Below are 15,608 nucleotides of genomic sequence, written 5' to 3'. Positions count from 1 at the left end.
ATTAAGGTTCCAGAGTGCAGGTACCTCGTGGGTGACCTGCTTATATACTGTGCTCCCAAGGGATGCCGGGATCCCTTGGGACTCCAATGAGTAGGCCCTCTGGTGGTCAGGTGTGATGCAGGTTACAAGGGGTTAAATACATAACACTGTCTTTTAGATGAAATGATAAACCAAGGCCGAATTTGCCTGCTCAGCTGGGTGTAAAAAATCCCATTGCATGTTTTCAAAGAGCAGGGCGTCCCCTTGGTGTCCCGACCAACATTCATCCCTCAATTAATGCCACCAGAACAGAGTAAATGGTCATTTATTTCACTGCTGTTTGTGCAACAATGCTATATGAAAATTGGGTGCCGTGTTTCCTTATAAAATAGTGACTACTACACTTCAAAAATAATTAATTGGCTATAAAGTGCTTTGGGATATTCAGAGGTCATGAAAGACACTATAAAAATACAAGTTATTTATTTTGTTCTTGCACATTTCTCTTTTATCTCCCTTCCTCTCTCAGATAACGTCTATACAGAAGTGATTTATATTTATATATTCTCCATGTCCTTCTCTATAATGTTTGCACATAATCGAGATTGGGCATGCAATTTTACCACATCCATTGCAGATAATGTGCAGTAACAACCTTACAATTGATAAATCTCTTGTCTAAACATCATAACAGGAAATACAGAGAATGCTGTCTGGTGGTGTTTGCACCGACAGCTACCACAGGTACATAAAACTGGACAAAAATTGAGTTACAACCTTATTAAATGTAAACAGTACTGTTTTAAGTAACAAAGATCCTGGAGGGATTTCCGGGCTATATGATCATCACATCATAATTTATAATTCCACATGCATTCCCTTGATTAGATTACTGTGTTTTAAACAATCTCAGATGTCCATCATTCCCTAATTTATCTACCATCTTAACTGCTGAACAATAATAATTATTTATATTTTTACTATTTCCCCTTTCATTTCTGCCAGTTTCTCTTGAAATAATATCCACATAATGAAGTTGATCTTTTAACCTGCAGAGAAGGCTCAGTTTTCTTTTAAACTTACTTCCTGGTGCTGGACATCATTTTCTGACTGAGAATGAACATAGTGACCTTCTCCCAAACATCTCTACCTATGTCCTTTTTAACCAGCCCTTGTTAGGGTCTATACACATTGTAATATCTTCTCTACAATTTCACAAACACACAGGGCCCAAAATTCAGTACCGCTGGAAAGCTGGTGCTCCCCTCACTTTTTTGTGACCATTAGCGGCGAAATTTTTTCGTGGCTGGGCCACCCCGTATTCAGCTCCAAAAGTGAACAAATGGGTTCCAGCGCTAATAAACCCTTCCAAAGTGGATTTTTCAGTGGTGTGGCGTCTTAATTTGAGCGTTATCACCACTGAGGAATTCAGCATGAGGGTAGGGTTTCTAATGAGCCAGCTGCCCCCTGGCCTTTTTGACGGCCAGGGTTTGCAGCAAGGCCCTGAGGGAGGAAGGAGTTTGGAAAGATGGCTGGTGTAAGAGGTGCAAGGAGAGCCAACAGGTTCACTGATATGGAGCTGGAGACACTGATGGACGGTGTGAAGGACAGAAGAATAATATTATTTCCTGATGAGGAGACTCCTGGCAGACAGGCAGGGAGGGAGATTGCAGGGGAGGTGTCAGGCACCTCCATATATGTGAGGATGCACCCTCCCAGAAGAGTGCTGGCCAGTCTGCACCCAGCCCTTCCAGGGTGGCAATGGGTCAAAGCCTCCTACTTAGCTCTGGGGCGACGGGGTCTTCCTCCTCCTCCTCCTGCACCTCCTCCTCTTCTTCCTCCTCAGGTGGTGCTGCTGGCTCGACCCCCAGCGGCTGTCCCCTTGTGATGGTCCGGTTGTGCAGCATGCAGCAGACCACGATGATTATGGAGACCCGTTGAGGAGAGTACTGCAAGGTGCCACCAAAGCGGTCCAGACACCGGAACCTCTGCTTAAGGTTGCCTATGCACTGCTCAATGATGCACCTGGTGGCATAATGAGCGTCATCATCTGGCGCTGTCCTGGGGTTCTGCAGTGGAGTCAGAAGCCAAGTAGACAAGGGATATCCTTTGTCCCCAAGCAGCCAACCGCAATCCTGATTCAGACCGGTGAAGATGGCAGGCACACTGTTCTTGCAAAATGAACGAATCATGGCTGCTGCCTCCCTTGCCCGCTGCCTGTCTGCACGGTGCTGATGGCGATGCCTTCTCCTGCATATCGCCCTGCTTCTGACCAGGTGTACCAGGTGTCGCCCTCCCAACACTCCTCCCATCCTCAGGGTGAACCCCGCCAAGCAGGTTAATGCAGCTTACTAAAGAGTCTGACCTGAAAGTTGTACAAAAGTATGTAAAAACATCTGTGCAGTACTCAGCAGGTTTAATGGAGCCAAAACAATTAATAAAACTATTTAAAAGGTAAAATACTGCAGGTGATGGAATCTGACATAAAAACACTAATAATTATTAAAACTATATGAAAACATAAATACTGCAGATGATGCAATCTGAAATAAAAACACTAAAATTAATAAAACAATTTCCCTACCAAAGGGCTCCGATCGTGGCAACACTCCAGCTGTTGCGTTTGAGCACAGACTCAAATACCTGCCTGAAGAACGCCTACCTTTTTGCAGCTGAAAATCCATCCTGACCGCTTTCCAGCAGCCCGCACGCTGCAGACCTCAACACTGGAAACGCACCTTTACAGCAGCTTCACCCCGCCGTTTACGGCGGAAGAGAGCAACGCTCAACCCCCCCCCACCCCTGAGCTGAATATGGCTCGGGGAAGGAAAAGTACCCGACTGTGGCGGCTGATCAATTTTTTTGATCGGCCTCCCAAACCCTGGGGATGGTGAATTTCAGCCCCACAGACTTTATAAGTTGGCTCCAATCTGTATGGTATTTACATCAGCAGTGGCATTACCACAGTAGTCCACTAGGTGGAGCAGTAGTCCACTAGGTGGAGCTCTATATTACACTTCTCCCTCCTTAATGAAGAAGTAATCATAATAAATAATCATCATACATGACTTGCATGGTTGCACATAACAAAAGATATGGACTTATTTTGCCATATTCACAAATCAAACTTAACCACTGGTTTTCTGTTACGAAGAGGATACTGTCGCTCTTGAACAGAACTTTGTGTCGAACATAGATTCATTTTAGGCTGAGCCTGAGGAAAGTTTTTTTTCCAAGGGATGCCCTTGATCTACATTTGAACTGTACAATTTCAAACTGTTTGTCTGCCTGACTCGGACACAGACTTAAATTCTGACTTTCTCTTGGACTTGCTTCTAGTACATCTGATGTAGGATTTGCTACTGGCATTCTACTTGTACCAAGACTACCTGACTCATCAGAAATAATCAAATCTTTCCAACTTTCAACTCCTTCCACATCTGCAGGTAAAATTTGATCAATGTGAACAAACCTAACCTTTCCATGATGAAACACCTTGACCAAATATGTGTGAGGGCCACATATGTTCACTATTCTTCCTGGTAACCACTTTAACCATTTATGGTGATGGTTCTTCACTCTCACCTTCTGATTCAATTTCACACTGCTCTCTCTTACTCTACCTATCATGATTCTCTTTTTGTCTTAATTGTTTCTCTTCTATTGACTGTGCCAAGTTTGGCTTTAGCAACGAGAACCTGGTTCGTGGCTGCCTTTGAGAAATAACTCTGCTGGTGCTCTACCAGTAGTTGTATGAGGAGTATTATGATAAATAATTAGAAAATTTGCTAATTTGTGATTCAACGACAATTGCCGTTACTTTGGATTTGGATGCAACATTTGCTTGATGAGGGCACATTTTACAATTTGTACAGTGCGCTCTGCTACACCATTTGAAGAAGGGGGGCATGGTGGAACCTTGGTATGTTTCACACCATTTCTGCTCATGAACTGTGCAAATTCTTCTGAACAAAATTGCGGTCCATTATCAGACACAATTTCTTCTGGGAGGCAAATTGTCTAGTGTTTTACTTGTTACTTGTTATTTTCCACATCAGAAACACCTCTACCCACTTCGAATGGTTATCAATCACAATGAACAATTGCTGTCCTTCTGGCTCAGCAAGATCTACATGTATCCTTTTCTACGCCCTGGGAGGCCATTTCCATGGCTGTAATGGTATTGATGGTGGTTTCTTGCTTACCAACTGACATGTTGTACACTGACTAACTATGTACTCGATACCTTTATCTAGACCTGGCCACCATAAGTAATTGTGTGCAAAACTCTTGGTCAAGCACATTCCCAGGTGCTGGTCATGACGATCTCCTAATAACTTGGACCTGAACTTATTTTGAATAACTACTCTTACATAGAAACATAGCAGGAGTAGGCCATTCGGCCCTTCAAGCCTGCACCACCATTCATTATGATCATGGCTGATCATGCAGCTTCAGTACCCCATTCCTGCTTTCTCTCCATACCACTTGATCCCTTTGGCCGTAAGGACCACATCTAACTCCCTTTTGAATATATCTAACGAACTGGCCGCAACAACTTTCTGTGGTAGAGAATTCCACAGGTTCACAATTTTCTGAGTGAAGAAGTTCCTCCTCATCTCAGTTCTAAATGGCTTACCTCTTATCCTTAGACTGTGACCCCTGATTCTGGAATTCCCCCAACATCGAGAACATTCTTCTTGCATCTAACCTGTCCAATCACATCAGAATTTTATATGTTTCTATGAGGTCCCCTCTCATTCTTCTAAATTCCAGTGAGTATAAGCCTAGTCAATCCAGTCTTTCTTCATATGTCAGTCCTGTCATGCCGGGAATCAGTCTGGTGAAGCTTCACTGCATTTCCTCAATAGCAAGAATGTCCTTCCTCAGATTAGGAGACCAAAACTGTACACAATATTCACAACACCACACATGATACAATCTTTATCCACTAATAATTCATTCCTACGAAGAAAGTATGGATGAATATCTTTCTCCGATACCTGGTTTAGCCAGCCATTTGCTATGTAATCATACAACTTTGACATAACTGGGTCACATTTGGTTGCTCTACCAATCTCTTCAGCTGTGACTGGCAGCTCATCAATGTATGAAAAACAGAACACTTCTTCCCTGTTGGGTGTAACTTGTGATGGGGGTGGCAACCGGGACATAGCATCAGCATTACCATCTGACTTAGATACAATAATGGGTGTAGCCCAATTACTTAGATCTACCTGAGAGATAATGTTCTCAGTTTCTAGACTTTTGAGTTCTTGCTCAACTTTCTCCTTGAATGCATATGGTATGGGACGTGGCTTTCAGTAAACTGGTCTTGTGTCCTTCTGTACTCTGACACTCGCCTTGAAACCTTGAATCGGACTGCCTGTTTTGTGTTACACCTTCGGATACTGCTTGATGACATCATCCTTCAATGCAAATCTCGTTTCAACATAAAAAAATCTCATTCCAATCCAGCTGCAATGATCCCAACCAATTTCTCCCAATCAAGGCAGGCTTGTCTCCTGCCACTATTAAGAAAGGCAAGCTCTGAAACTGATCCTTGTATTTCAGTGGTACGGTGATATGTCCTACCTCAGGGATTTGCTCTCTTGAGTAGCCTCACAGCTCTATCTTCGACTTTTCCAGTGGAAAATCACTCAACTTGTCAAGATATAATGATTCCGGTATTATGCTCACGGATGCACCAGTGTTGTTTTCCATGGGTATCCTGGTTCCTGCAACATCTACTTGGATGACGATACTTCGCGAATTGCTGGGAGATACCCTCATGCTCCTAATGACATGAATCTCCAGAACCTCCTCATTCTGTTGCTTCTCTTCAATGCTATGTAGTCTCTAGCGATTACTACTTCTAGCATTGAACATCAGTTTACTCTTCAGTCGGCATGCTTTTGCAAGATGCCCGGTTTTCTTGCAGTAGAAACACTCTGCCTTCACATATGGACAGCTTTGAGCAATGTGTTGTCCCATACACCGATAGCACGACTTACTTTTAACCTGCAGGCGATTCACCTCAGTTGTTTGACGATTGGAAATGGCACGAAATTCTCAGGAGTATTGGTCGGCTATATCCATTGATGTAGTAGTCTGAGAAGCTAAATCAAAAGTCAAGTTAGAGGTTGTCAACAACTTTCTTCTGATTTCTTCATTTTTCATCCCACAAAGTGGTCACGCAATGCTCGGTCCTGAAAATTTCCAAACTGATAGTGAATGGATAGCTTTTTTAAAGCTACAATGTATTCACTGATATTCTCGTCATTTAACTGATCTTGTATTCCAAAATGATAACTTTCAGCAATTTCCAGCGGCTCAGGACAGTAGTGCTGTTCTAACTTGGTTAGCATCTCCATCTGTGGCATGTCCTTTGGCTTGACGGGAACAAGATCATACACCTCAGGCCTGCTTCAGTCAGGAAAATAGTCCATTTTCTTTCTAACAGCACCCGGTTACGGTTTTCACCATCGGGGACTTCGCCGATACTATTTGCAGTGAAAAATATTTTTAGCCATTCCACATACGCTCCGAAAGTCTCTCGGTCGCGATGGAACTCACCAAGCGCCCTATTATTCCCATAGGCACAGCAATCTCGACTCTTCAGTTCAGCCAAGGGTGCTTATAATTTAACTTGGATTTTTAGCTGTTCTGCAAAACAAAGAACCTCTCCAAGTCCCTCTGTTGGTTGGCAGAAACATCCACCAACAAAATTTCAGCTTGGGAATCTTCGTTCGCCAATGTAATATCTGCTCTACGACATCACAAACCACACAGGGCCGGATTTTCGGCGAAAACGGGAGCGATAAGTGAAATTTACTATTTTCGCTGCGCTACCGTTTTCAGGCCGAACATTCGGCCTTTACATCGGTAAGGGAGGCGTTGCACAAGCATTCGCGGCGCAAAACGTGACTTTCAGCAACTTTAGTCTGGGATCGTTTGAGCTGCGAGCGAGGCCTTGGGAAGGGGGTAAAAATTCTAAACACATTTATAAGACGCTTAACTAAGTAATTGCTGCAAAAAAAAGAATAAAACCTTTAACTTACCTTTTTTGCAGGTTTTCGTACCTACTGCTGCTGGTAGGACTGCACCGACAGGTTTGACCTGTCGCTATTCTGGGCGTGGCGTACAGGTCAGGAGAATGCCGAAAGTTGATCACAAACGCAATCCACGTATTTGCACGTTGGCGCACCTTTCCCCGGCGGTACTTTGAAGCATGTCCGCAAACTGGTACCCGAGGATCCTGCCCGAGCTTTGCGACCGGGTTTTCGCTGCGGAGGATCAAATCGCGGCAAAAACCCGGTCGCAAAGCTCTTGAAAATCCAGCCCACAGACTTTATAAGATGGCTCCGATCTGCATTGTATTTACATCAGCAGTTGCATTACAACAGTAGTCCACTAGGCGGCGCTCTATATTACACACATTAGGCATAGTGCCAGTCAGACGTCCTCTCCCTTCTGGTGAAAAAGCTCCTTCATCGCCACTCATATCTCACCAGAACAACCCAGCTGAGAGGTGGAGCCTGTCATGTTGGGAATTACTGAGTGCCAATTACATTCTACCATAACGTGGCAGCACATGTTGAAACACGAACAAACCTGTGCTGTCTCAGAATACTATTCTATTATGCTGTGCCTTAGTTAGTAGCACTCTCACCTGAGTCAGAAGGTTGTGGGTTCAAGTCCCACTCCAGAGACATAAGCACAAAAATCTAGGCTGACACTCCCAGTGCAGCACTAAGGGAGCATGGCACTGTCGGAGGTGTCGCCTTTCGGATGAGATGTTAAACTGGGGCCCCATCTGCCCTCTTAGGTGGCTGTAAAAGATCCCATGGCACTATTTCAAAGAAGAGCAGGGTAGTTATCACTGGTGTCTTGGCCAATATTTATCCCTCAATCAACATCACTAAAATACACTATCTGGTCATTATCGCATTGCTGTTTGTGGGAGCTTGCTGTGCACATATTGGCTATCGCGTTTCCTACATTACAATGGTGACTACTCTTCAGAAGTATTTTATTGGCTGTAAAGTGCTTTGGCACGACCTCTGATCGTGAATGGCTCTATATAAATGCAAATCTTTCTTTCTAAATCTCTTGTCTACACATCATAACATAATGCTGTCTGGCGGTGTTTGCACTGACAACTACCACAGGTACACAAAACTGGACAAAAATTGAGTAAACACCCTCATTAAATGTAAACTGTACTGTTTTAAGTAACAAAGATCCTGGAGGGATTTCCAGGCTATAAGATCATCACGTCGTAATTTATAATTCCACATGCATTCCCTTGATTAGATTACTGTTTTTTAAACAATCCCAGATGTCCATCATTCCCTAATTTACCTACCATCTTAACCGCTCAACAATACTACTTATTTATAGTTTTGTAATTTCCATTTTATTTTTGCCAGTTTCACTTCCAACAATATGATGTTGATATTTTAACCTGCAGAGAAGATGGATTTATTTTTTTTTAAACTTACTTCCTGGTGCTGGACACCATTTTCTGACTGAAAATGAAGTGACCTTCTCCCAAACCTCTGCCTATGTCTTTTTTAACCAGCCCTTGTTGGGGTCTATACACATAAGGCAGGATGATGTGCCATCCAGAAGTTAATAAAGCTCCTTCGTCTCCACTCATATCTCCCTTGAACGCCCAGCTGAGAGCTGGAGCTTGTTATGTTGGGAATTACTAGGTGCGAGTTACATTTTACCAGAATATTCTAACGGAATACTGATTCTATTATGCCGTGCCTCAGTGGGTAGCACTCTCGCCTGAGTCAGAGGTTGTGGGTTCAATTCCCACTCCAGAGACTTGAGCACAAAAATCTAGGCTAACACTCCAGTGAGTACTGAGCAGGTGCTGCATTGCCAGAGGCGCTCTCTTTCAGATGAGACATTGAAGCGAGACTCCATCTGCTCTCTCAGGCGGTCAAAAAAGATCCTATGCAGGGGAGTTATCCCCGGTGTCCTGGCCAATATTTATCCCTCAATCAACATCACTAAAAAATAGATTATCCGGTCGTTATCACATTGCTGTTTGTGGAGCTTGCTGTGCGCAAATTGGCTGCCGCGTTTCCTACATTACAACTGACCTGGTTAGGAAATTGGCTGAGCGCAGGAAACAGGCAGTCGGGTTAATGGGTAAGTACTCAAATTGGCAGGATCTGACTTGTGGTGTCCTGCAGGGATTTGTGTTGGGACCTCAACTATTCGCAGTATTTATTATCATCATCATCATCATAGGTAGTCCCTCGGAATCGAGGAAGACTTGAGTTCTCTGGTGGCTGAACAGTCCAATACGAGAGCCACAGACCCTGTCACAGGTGGGACAGACAGTCATCGAGGGAAGGGGTGGGTGGGGCTGATTTGCCGCACGCTCCTTCTGCTGTCTGCGCTTGACCTCTTCAAGCTCTTTGCGTTGAGACTCGAAGAACTCAACGCCCTCCCGGATGCACTTTCTCCACCTCGGGCGGTCTTCAGCCAGAGTCTCCCAGGTGTCAGTGTGTTGTCACACTTTACCAGAGAGGTTTTGAGGGTATCCTTGTAACGCCTCCGCTGCCCACCTTTGGCTCGTTTACCATGACGGAGCTCCGCATAAAGCATTTGCTTAGGGAGTCTCGTATTTGGCATGCGAACTATGTGGCCTGCCCAGCGAAGCTGATCGAGTGTGGTCAGTAATTCAATACTGGGGATGTTAGCCTGGATGAGGACACTGATGTTGGTGCACCTGTCCTCCCAGGGGATCCGCAGGATCTTGCGGAGACATCGTTGGTGATATATCTCCAGCGACTTGAGGTGCCTTCTATACATCATCCATGCCTCAGATCCATACAGGAGGGCGGGTATTACAACAGCCCTGTAGACCATGAGCTTGGTGGTAGATTTGAGGGCCAGGTCTTCAAACACTCTTTTCCTCAGACGGCCAAAGGCTGCACTGGTGCACTGGAGGCGATGTTGAATCTCCGCATCAAATGTCTGCCTTTGTTGATAAGAGGCTCCCGAGATATGGGAAATGGTCCACATTGTCGAGGGCCGCGCCGTAAATCTTGATGGTTGGAGGGCAGTGCTGTGCGGCGGGGACAGGCTGGTGAAGGACCTTTGTCTTACGGATGTTAAGCTTTCATATGCCTCAGTGAATACATTGACTATATCCTGGAGTTCAGCCTCAGAATGTGCGCAGACGCAGGCATCGTCCGCGTACTGTAGCTCAACGAGAGAGGTTGGGGTGATCCTTATTAACAACTTAGATGATGTCATAGTCATATATCCAAATTTGCCAATGACAAAGATAGGCGGCGTAGACAGTGTAGATGAAAGCATAAAATTACAAAGGGATATCGACAGATTAAGTGAATAGGCAAAACTGACAAATGGATTTCAATGTTGGCAAATGTGAGGTCACCCACTTTGGACCTAAAAAGGGTACTTTCTAAATGGTGAAAAGCTACAAACAGTGGGGATGCAAAGAAACTTGGGAGTCCAAGTACATAGATCATTAAAATGTTATGAACAGGTAGAAAAAATAATCAAAATGCTAATGGAATGCTGGCCTTTATATCGAGGGGACTAGAATGCAAGGGAGTAGAAATTATGTTGCAGCTAAATGAAATCCTGGTTACACCACACCTGGAGCACTGTGAGCAGTTCTGGGCACCACACCTTAGGAAGAATATATTGGCCTGGCAGGTATGCAGTTACCAGAATGATAACCAGACTTCAAGGGTTAAGTTACAAGACAAGATTACACAAATTAGGGTTGTATTCCCTTGAATTTAGGTTAAAGGGGGAATCTCATCTAAGTTTTCAAGATGTTAAGGCAAACAGATAGAGTAAATAGAAAGTATTCGCATTGTTTGGGGATTCTAGGACGAGGGGGCATGGTTTAAAAATTAGAGCCAGACCTTTCTGGAGTGAAATTAGGAAACATTTCTACACACAAAGGGTGGTAGAAGTTTGGAACGCTCTTCCACAAACAGCAATTGATGCTAGATCAATTGTTAATTTTAAATCAGAGATTAATAGCTTTTCGTTAACCAAAGGTATATTAAGGGATATGGGCCAAAGCCAGATATATGGAGTTAGGTCACAGATCAGCTGTGATCTCATTGAATGGCGGAACAGGTTCAAGGCACTCAATGGCCTACTCCTGTTCCTACGTTCCTAAGTACTTCATTGGTTGTAAAGTGCTTTGGGACATCCAGTGGTCATGAAAAGTGCTATAGAAATGCAAGTCTTTATTTTTGTCTCCCTTCATATCTCTCCAAACAACCTAGCTGAGAACTGGAGCTTGTCATGTTGGGAATTACTGGGTGCAAATTACATTCTACCACAACGTGGCACCACATGTTGAAGCACCAAAAGACCTCACCACTGTGCTGTCTCAATGCTGATTCTATTTATGCCTCTTGTCTCAGACTTGGCAAAAGCCACTCTTTCCAAGTCACACTCACTTTGCTTCCCATGTGTGTTGTGCGTCACCATTGAAAAACCGTGCAGTGTGTTTTGCAGCCCCTCTTAATCCAGTTTCCAGCAGCTTCGCAGCGCTGAGGTAATATCCGCACCAGCCCCACTCGCACGTTTATTTGTCTTCTACCCGTATTTCCTCTTCTTCCTCGAAGCGTTAGGATTATTGCCCTTTGACCTATAATATTTTACCTATCTCTGCTCGCAAGTGAATCTTTGTTTCGCTGACCCCGCAGCCGAAAATTAGCCACACCGAGCGCTGCCTTGGCGACCGGAAGCGCGCACCCCCCCCCGAAAGGCGCGAACCGGAACTCGGCGCCAACCCGGGCAAACCGCGCCTGTGCAATGTGATCAACAGGCGTGGATGTCACGTTTAGCGCAGCAGGATGAACTGAATAGGGAAAGCCATAGGTTATCTTATGAAAGAGTGTGAGCCACATTTCCCCGGGTGCGCAATGAGATTGTCCTGTCGACTTTGCCATCTGTGCAACCATTAATTATTTTATAGATGTTTGTGCTTTCTACAAATCTATCCAGGCGTTCCTGCACGAAACATCCGCCTACATAGAAAATAGGTGCAGGAGTAGGCCATTCGGCCCTTCGAGCCTGCACCACCATTCAATATGATCATGGCTGATCATTCCTTCAGTACCCCTTTCCCGCTTTTTCTCCATACCCCTTGATCCCTTTAGCCGTAAGGGCCACATCTAACTCCCTCTTGAATATATCCAATGAACTGGCATCAACGACTCTGCGGTAGGGAATTCCACAGGTTAACAACTCTCTGAGTGAAGAAGTTTCTCTTCATCTCAATCCTAAATGGCCTACCCCTTATTCTAAGACTGTGTACCCTGGTTCTGGACTTCCGCAAATTCAGGAACATTCTTCCCGCATCTAACCTGTCCCGTCCCGTCAGAATCTTATATGTTTCTATGAGATCCCCTCTCATCCTTCGAAACTATAAAGGCCCAGTTGATCCAGTCTCTCCTCATATGTCAGTCCCGCCATCCCGGGAATCAGTCTGGTGAACCTTCGCTGCACTCCCTCAATAGCAAGAAGGCCCTTCCTCAGATTAAGAGACCAAAACTGAACACAATATTCCAGGTGAGGCCTCACCAAGGCCCTGTACAACTACAGTAAGACCTCTGTGCTCCTATACTCAAATCCCCTAGCTATGAAGGCCAACATGCCATTTGCCTTCTTCACCGCCAGCTGTACCTGCATGCCAACTTTCAATGACTGATGAACCATGACACCCAGGTTTCGTTGCACCTCCCCTTTTCCAAATCTGCCGCCATTCAGATAATATTCTGCCTTCGTGTTTTTGCCACCAAAGTGGATAACCTCACATTTATCCACATTATACTGCATCTGCCATGCATTTGTCCAGTCTCCTAACCTGTCCAAATCACCCTGCAACCTCTTAGCATCCTCTGCAACCAGTTTCCTGTCATCTGCAAACTTGGAGATATTACTATCAATTCCTTCATCCAAATCATTAATGTATATTGTGAAGAGCTGGGGTCCCAGCACTGAGCCCTGCAGCACTCCACTAGTTACAGCCTCCCATTCCAAAAAGGACCCGTTTATCCCGACTCTCTGTTTCCTGCCTGCCAACCAATTCTCGATCCACGCCAGTACATTACCCCCAATACCATGTGCCTTAATCTTGTACACCAATCTCTTATGTGGTACCTTGTCAAAGGCCTTTTGAAAGTCCAAATACACCACATCCACTGGTTCTCCCTTGTCCACTCTACTAGTTACATCCTCAAAAAATTCCAGAAGATTGGTCAAGCATGATTTCCCTTTAATAAATCCATGCTGACTTGGACCGATCCTGTCACCGCTATCCAAATGCGCTGCTATTTCATCCTTAATAATAGAATCCAACATTTTCCCCACTCCTGATGTCAGGTTAACCGGTCTATAATTCCCCGTTTTCTCTCTCCCTCCTTTTTTAAAAAGTGGTGTTACATTAGCTACCCTCCAGTCCATAGGAACTGATCCAGAGTCGATAGACTATTGGAAAATGATTACCAATGCATCCACTATTTCTAGGGCCACCTCCTTAATTACTCTGGGATGCAGACAATCAGGCCCTGGGGATGTATTGGCCTTCAATCCCATCAATTTCCCCAACACAATTTCCCACCGAATAAGGAGGTCCTTCAGTTCCTCCTTCTCACTAGACCCTCGGTCCCCTAGTACATCCGGAAAGTCATTTGTGTCTTCCTTCGTGAAGATGGAACCAAAGTATTTGTTCAATTGGTCTGCCATTTCTTTGTTCCCCATTATTAATTCACCTGAGTCCAACTGCAAGGGACCTACGTTTGTTTTCACCAATCTTTTTCTCTTCACATATCTATAGAAGCTTTTGCAGTCAGTTTTTATGTTCCCAGCAAACTTCCTCTCATACTCTATTTTCCCCCTCCTAATTAAACCTTTTGTCCTCCACTGCTGAATTCTAAATTTCTCCCAGTCCTCAGGTTTGTTACTTTTTCTGGCCAATTTATATGCCTCTTCCTTGGATCTAACACTATCCTTAATTTCCCTTGTTAGCCACGGTTGAGCCACCTTTGCTGTTTTATTTTTACTCCAGACAGGGATGTACAACTGTTGAAGTTCATCCATGTGATCTATAAATGTTTGCCATTGTCTATCCACCGTCAACCCTTTAAGTATCATTTGCCAGTCTATTCTAACCAATTCATGCCTCATGCCATCGAAGTTAGCTTTCCTTAAGTTTAGGACCCTAGTTTCTGAATTAACTGTGTCACTCTCAATCTTAATAAAGAATTCTACCATATTATGGTCACTCTTCAACAAGGGGCCTCGCACAACAAGATTGCTAATTAGTCCTTTCTCATTACACATCACCCAGTCTAGGATGGCCAGCTCTCTAGTCAGTCGGTCAAGAAAACCATCCCTAATACACTCCAGGAAATCCTCCTCTACCGCATTGCTACCAATTTGGTTAACCCAATCTATATGTAAATTAAAGTCGCCCATGATAAGTCGCCCATGATAACTGCTGTACCTTTATTGCACACATCCCTTATTTCTTGTTTTATGCTTTCCCCAACCTCACTACTACTGTTTGGTGGCCTGTACACAACTCCCACTAGCGTTTTCTGCCCTTTGGTATTCCGCAGCTCCACCCATACCGATTCCACATCATCCAAGCCAATGTCCTTCCTTACTATTGCATTAATTTCTTCTTTGACCAGCAACGCCACCCCGCCTCCTTTTCCTCTTTGTCTATCCTTCCTTAATGCTGAATATCCCTGGATGTTGAGTTCCCAGCCTTGGTCACCCTGAAGCCATGTCTCTGTGATGCCAACCACATCCTTTCCGTTAACTGCTATCGGCGTAGTTAATTCATCCACCTTATTCCGAATACTCCTCGCATTGAGGCACAGAGCCTTCAGACTTGTCTTTGTAACACACCTTGCCCCTTTAGAATTTTGCTGTAATGTGGCCCTTTTTGTTTTTTGCCTTGGGATTCTCTGCCCTCCACTTTTACTATTCTCCATTCTATCTTTTGCTTCTGTGTCTCCCTTTTATTTCCCTCTCTCTCCCTGCATAGGTTCCCATCCCCTTGCCATATTAGTTTAACTCCTCCCCATCAGCACTAGCAAACACTCCCACTAGGACATTGGTTCCGGTCCTGCCCAGGTGTAGACCGTCCGGTTTGTACTGGTCCCACCTCCCCCAGAACTAGTTCCAATGCCCCAGGAATTTGAATCACTCCCTTCTGCACCACTCCTCAAGCCACGTATTCATCTGAGCTATCCTGCGATTCCTACTCTGACTAGCACTTGGCACAACTGTGCACTTCCTAAATGCTACATAGGATATACAGGCCATTCGGCCCAGCCAGTCCATGCTGGCATTTATGCTTCACTCAAGCCTCATCCCATCTTTCCTCATCTAACTCTATCTGCATAATCCTCGATTCTCATCTCCCTCATATATACTACGTCAGGATGGGCCGAAATGGCCTTCTTCAGTCCTGTAAATTTCTATGATTATCTAGGCTCCCCTTAAATGCATCTATACTATTCACTTCAACCACATTCTCACAACTCTCTGGGTAAAGAAGTTTCTTCTGAATTCCCTATTGGATTTCTTGGTGACTA

At 44.5% G+C, this 15,608-nt stretch overlaps 1 protein-coding gene across 2 annotated transcripts in view; it reads right to left on the bottom strand.

Moving 5' to 3' along the window:
• LOC139277248 (interactor of HORMAD1 protein 1) overlaps positions 1 to 11,729 on the bottom strand; it is a 99,174-nt gene extending 87,445 nt beyond the window's left edge. Inside the window, exon 1 of one of the 2 annotated variants that reach the window (XM_070895454.1) lies at positions 11,659 to 11,729. Coding sequence is in view for 1 of the 2 variants with exons in the window: in XM_070895453.1 (XP_070751554.1) it covers positions 11,454 to 11,484 (31 nt within the window). In the remaining variant the exon portion in view is untranslated. Of the gene's footprint in view, positions 1 to 11,453 lie in introns of both variants that reach the window. The other variant, XM_070895453.1, reaches the window with a different exon arrangement.
• Between the last annotated feature and the right edge of the window lie 3,879 nt (positions 11,730 to 15,608).

Source organism: Pristiophorus japonicus, chromosome 12 (assembly GCF_044704955.1).
Source record: "Pristiophorus japonicus isolate sPriJap1 chromosome 12, sPriJap1.hap1, whole genome shotgun sequence".
In the NCBI taxonomy this organism is placed as follows: Eukaryota; Metazoa; Chordata; class Chondrichthyes; family Pristiophoridae; genus Pristiophorus; species Pristiophorus japonicus.
The sequence above is the reverse complement of the archived record's forward strand: the minus strand, read 5'-3'. Positions and strand labels throughout refer to the sequence as shown.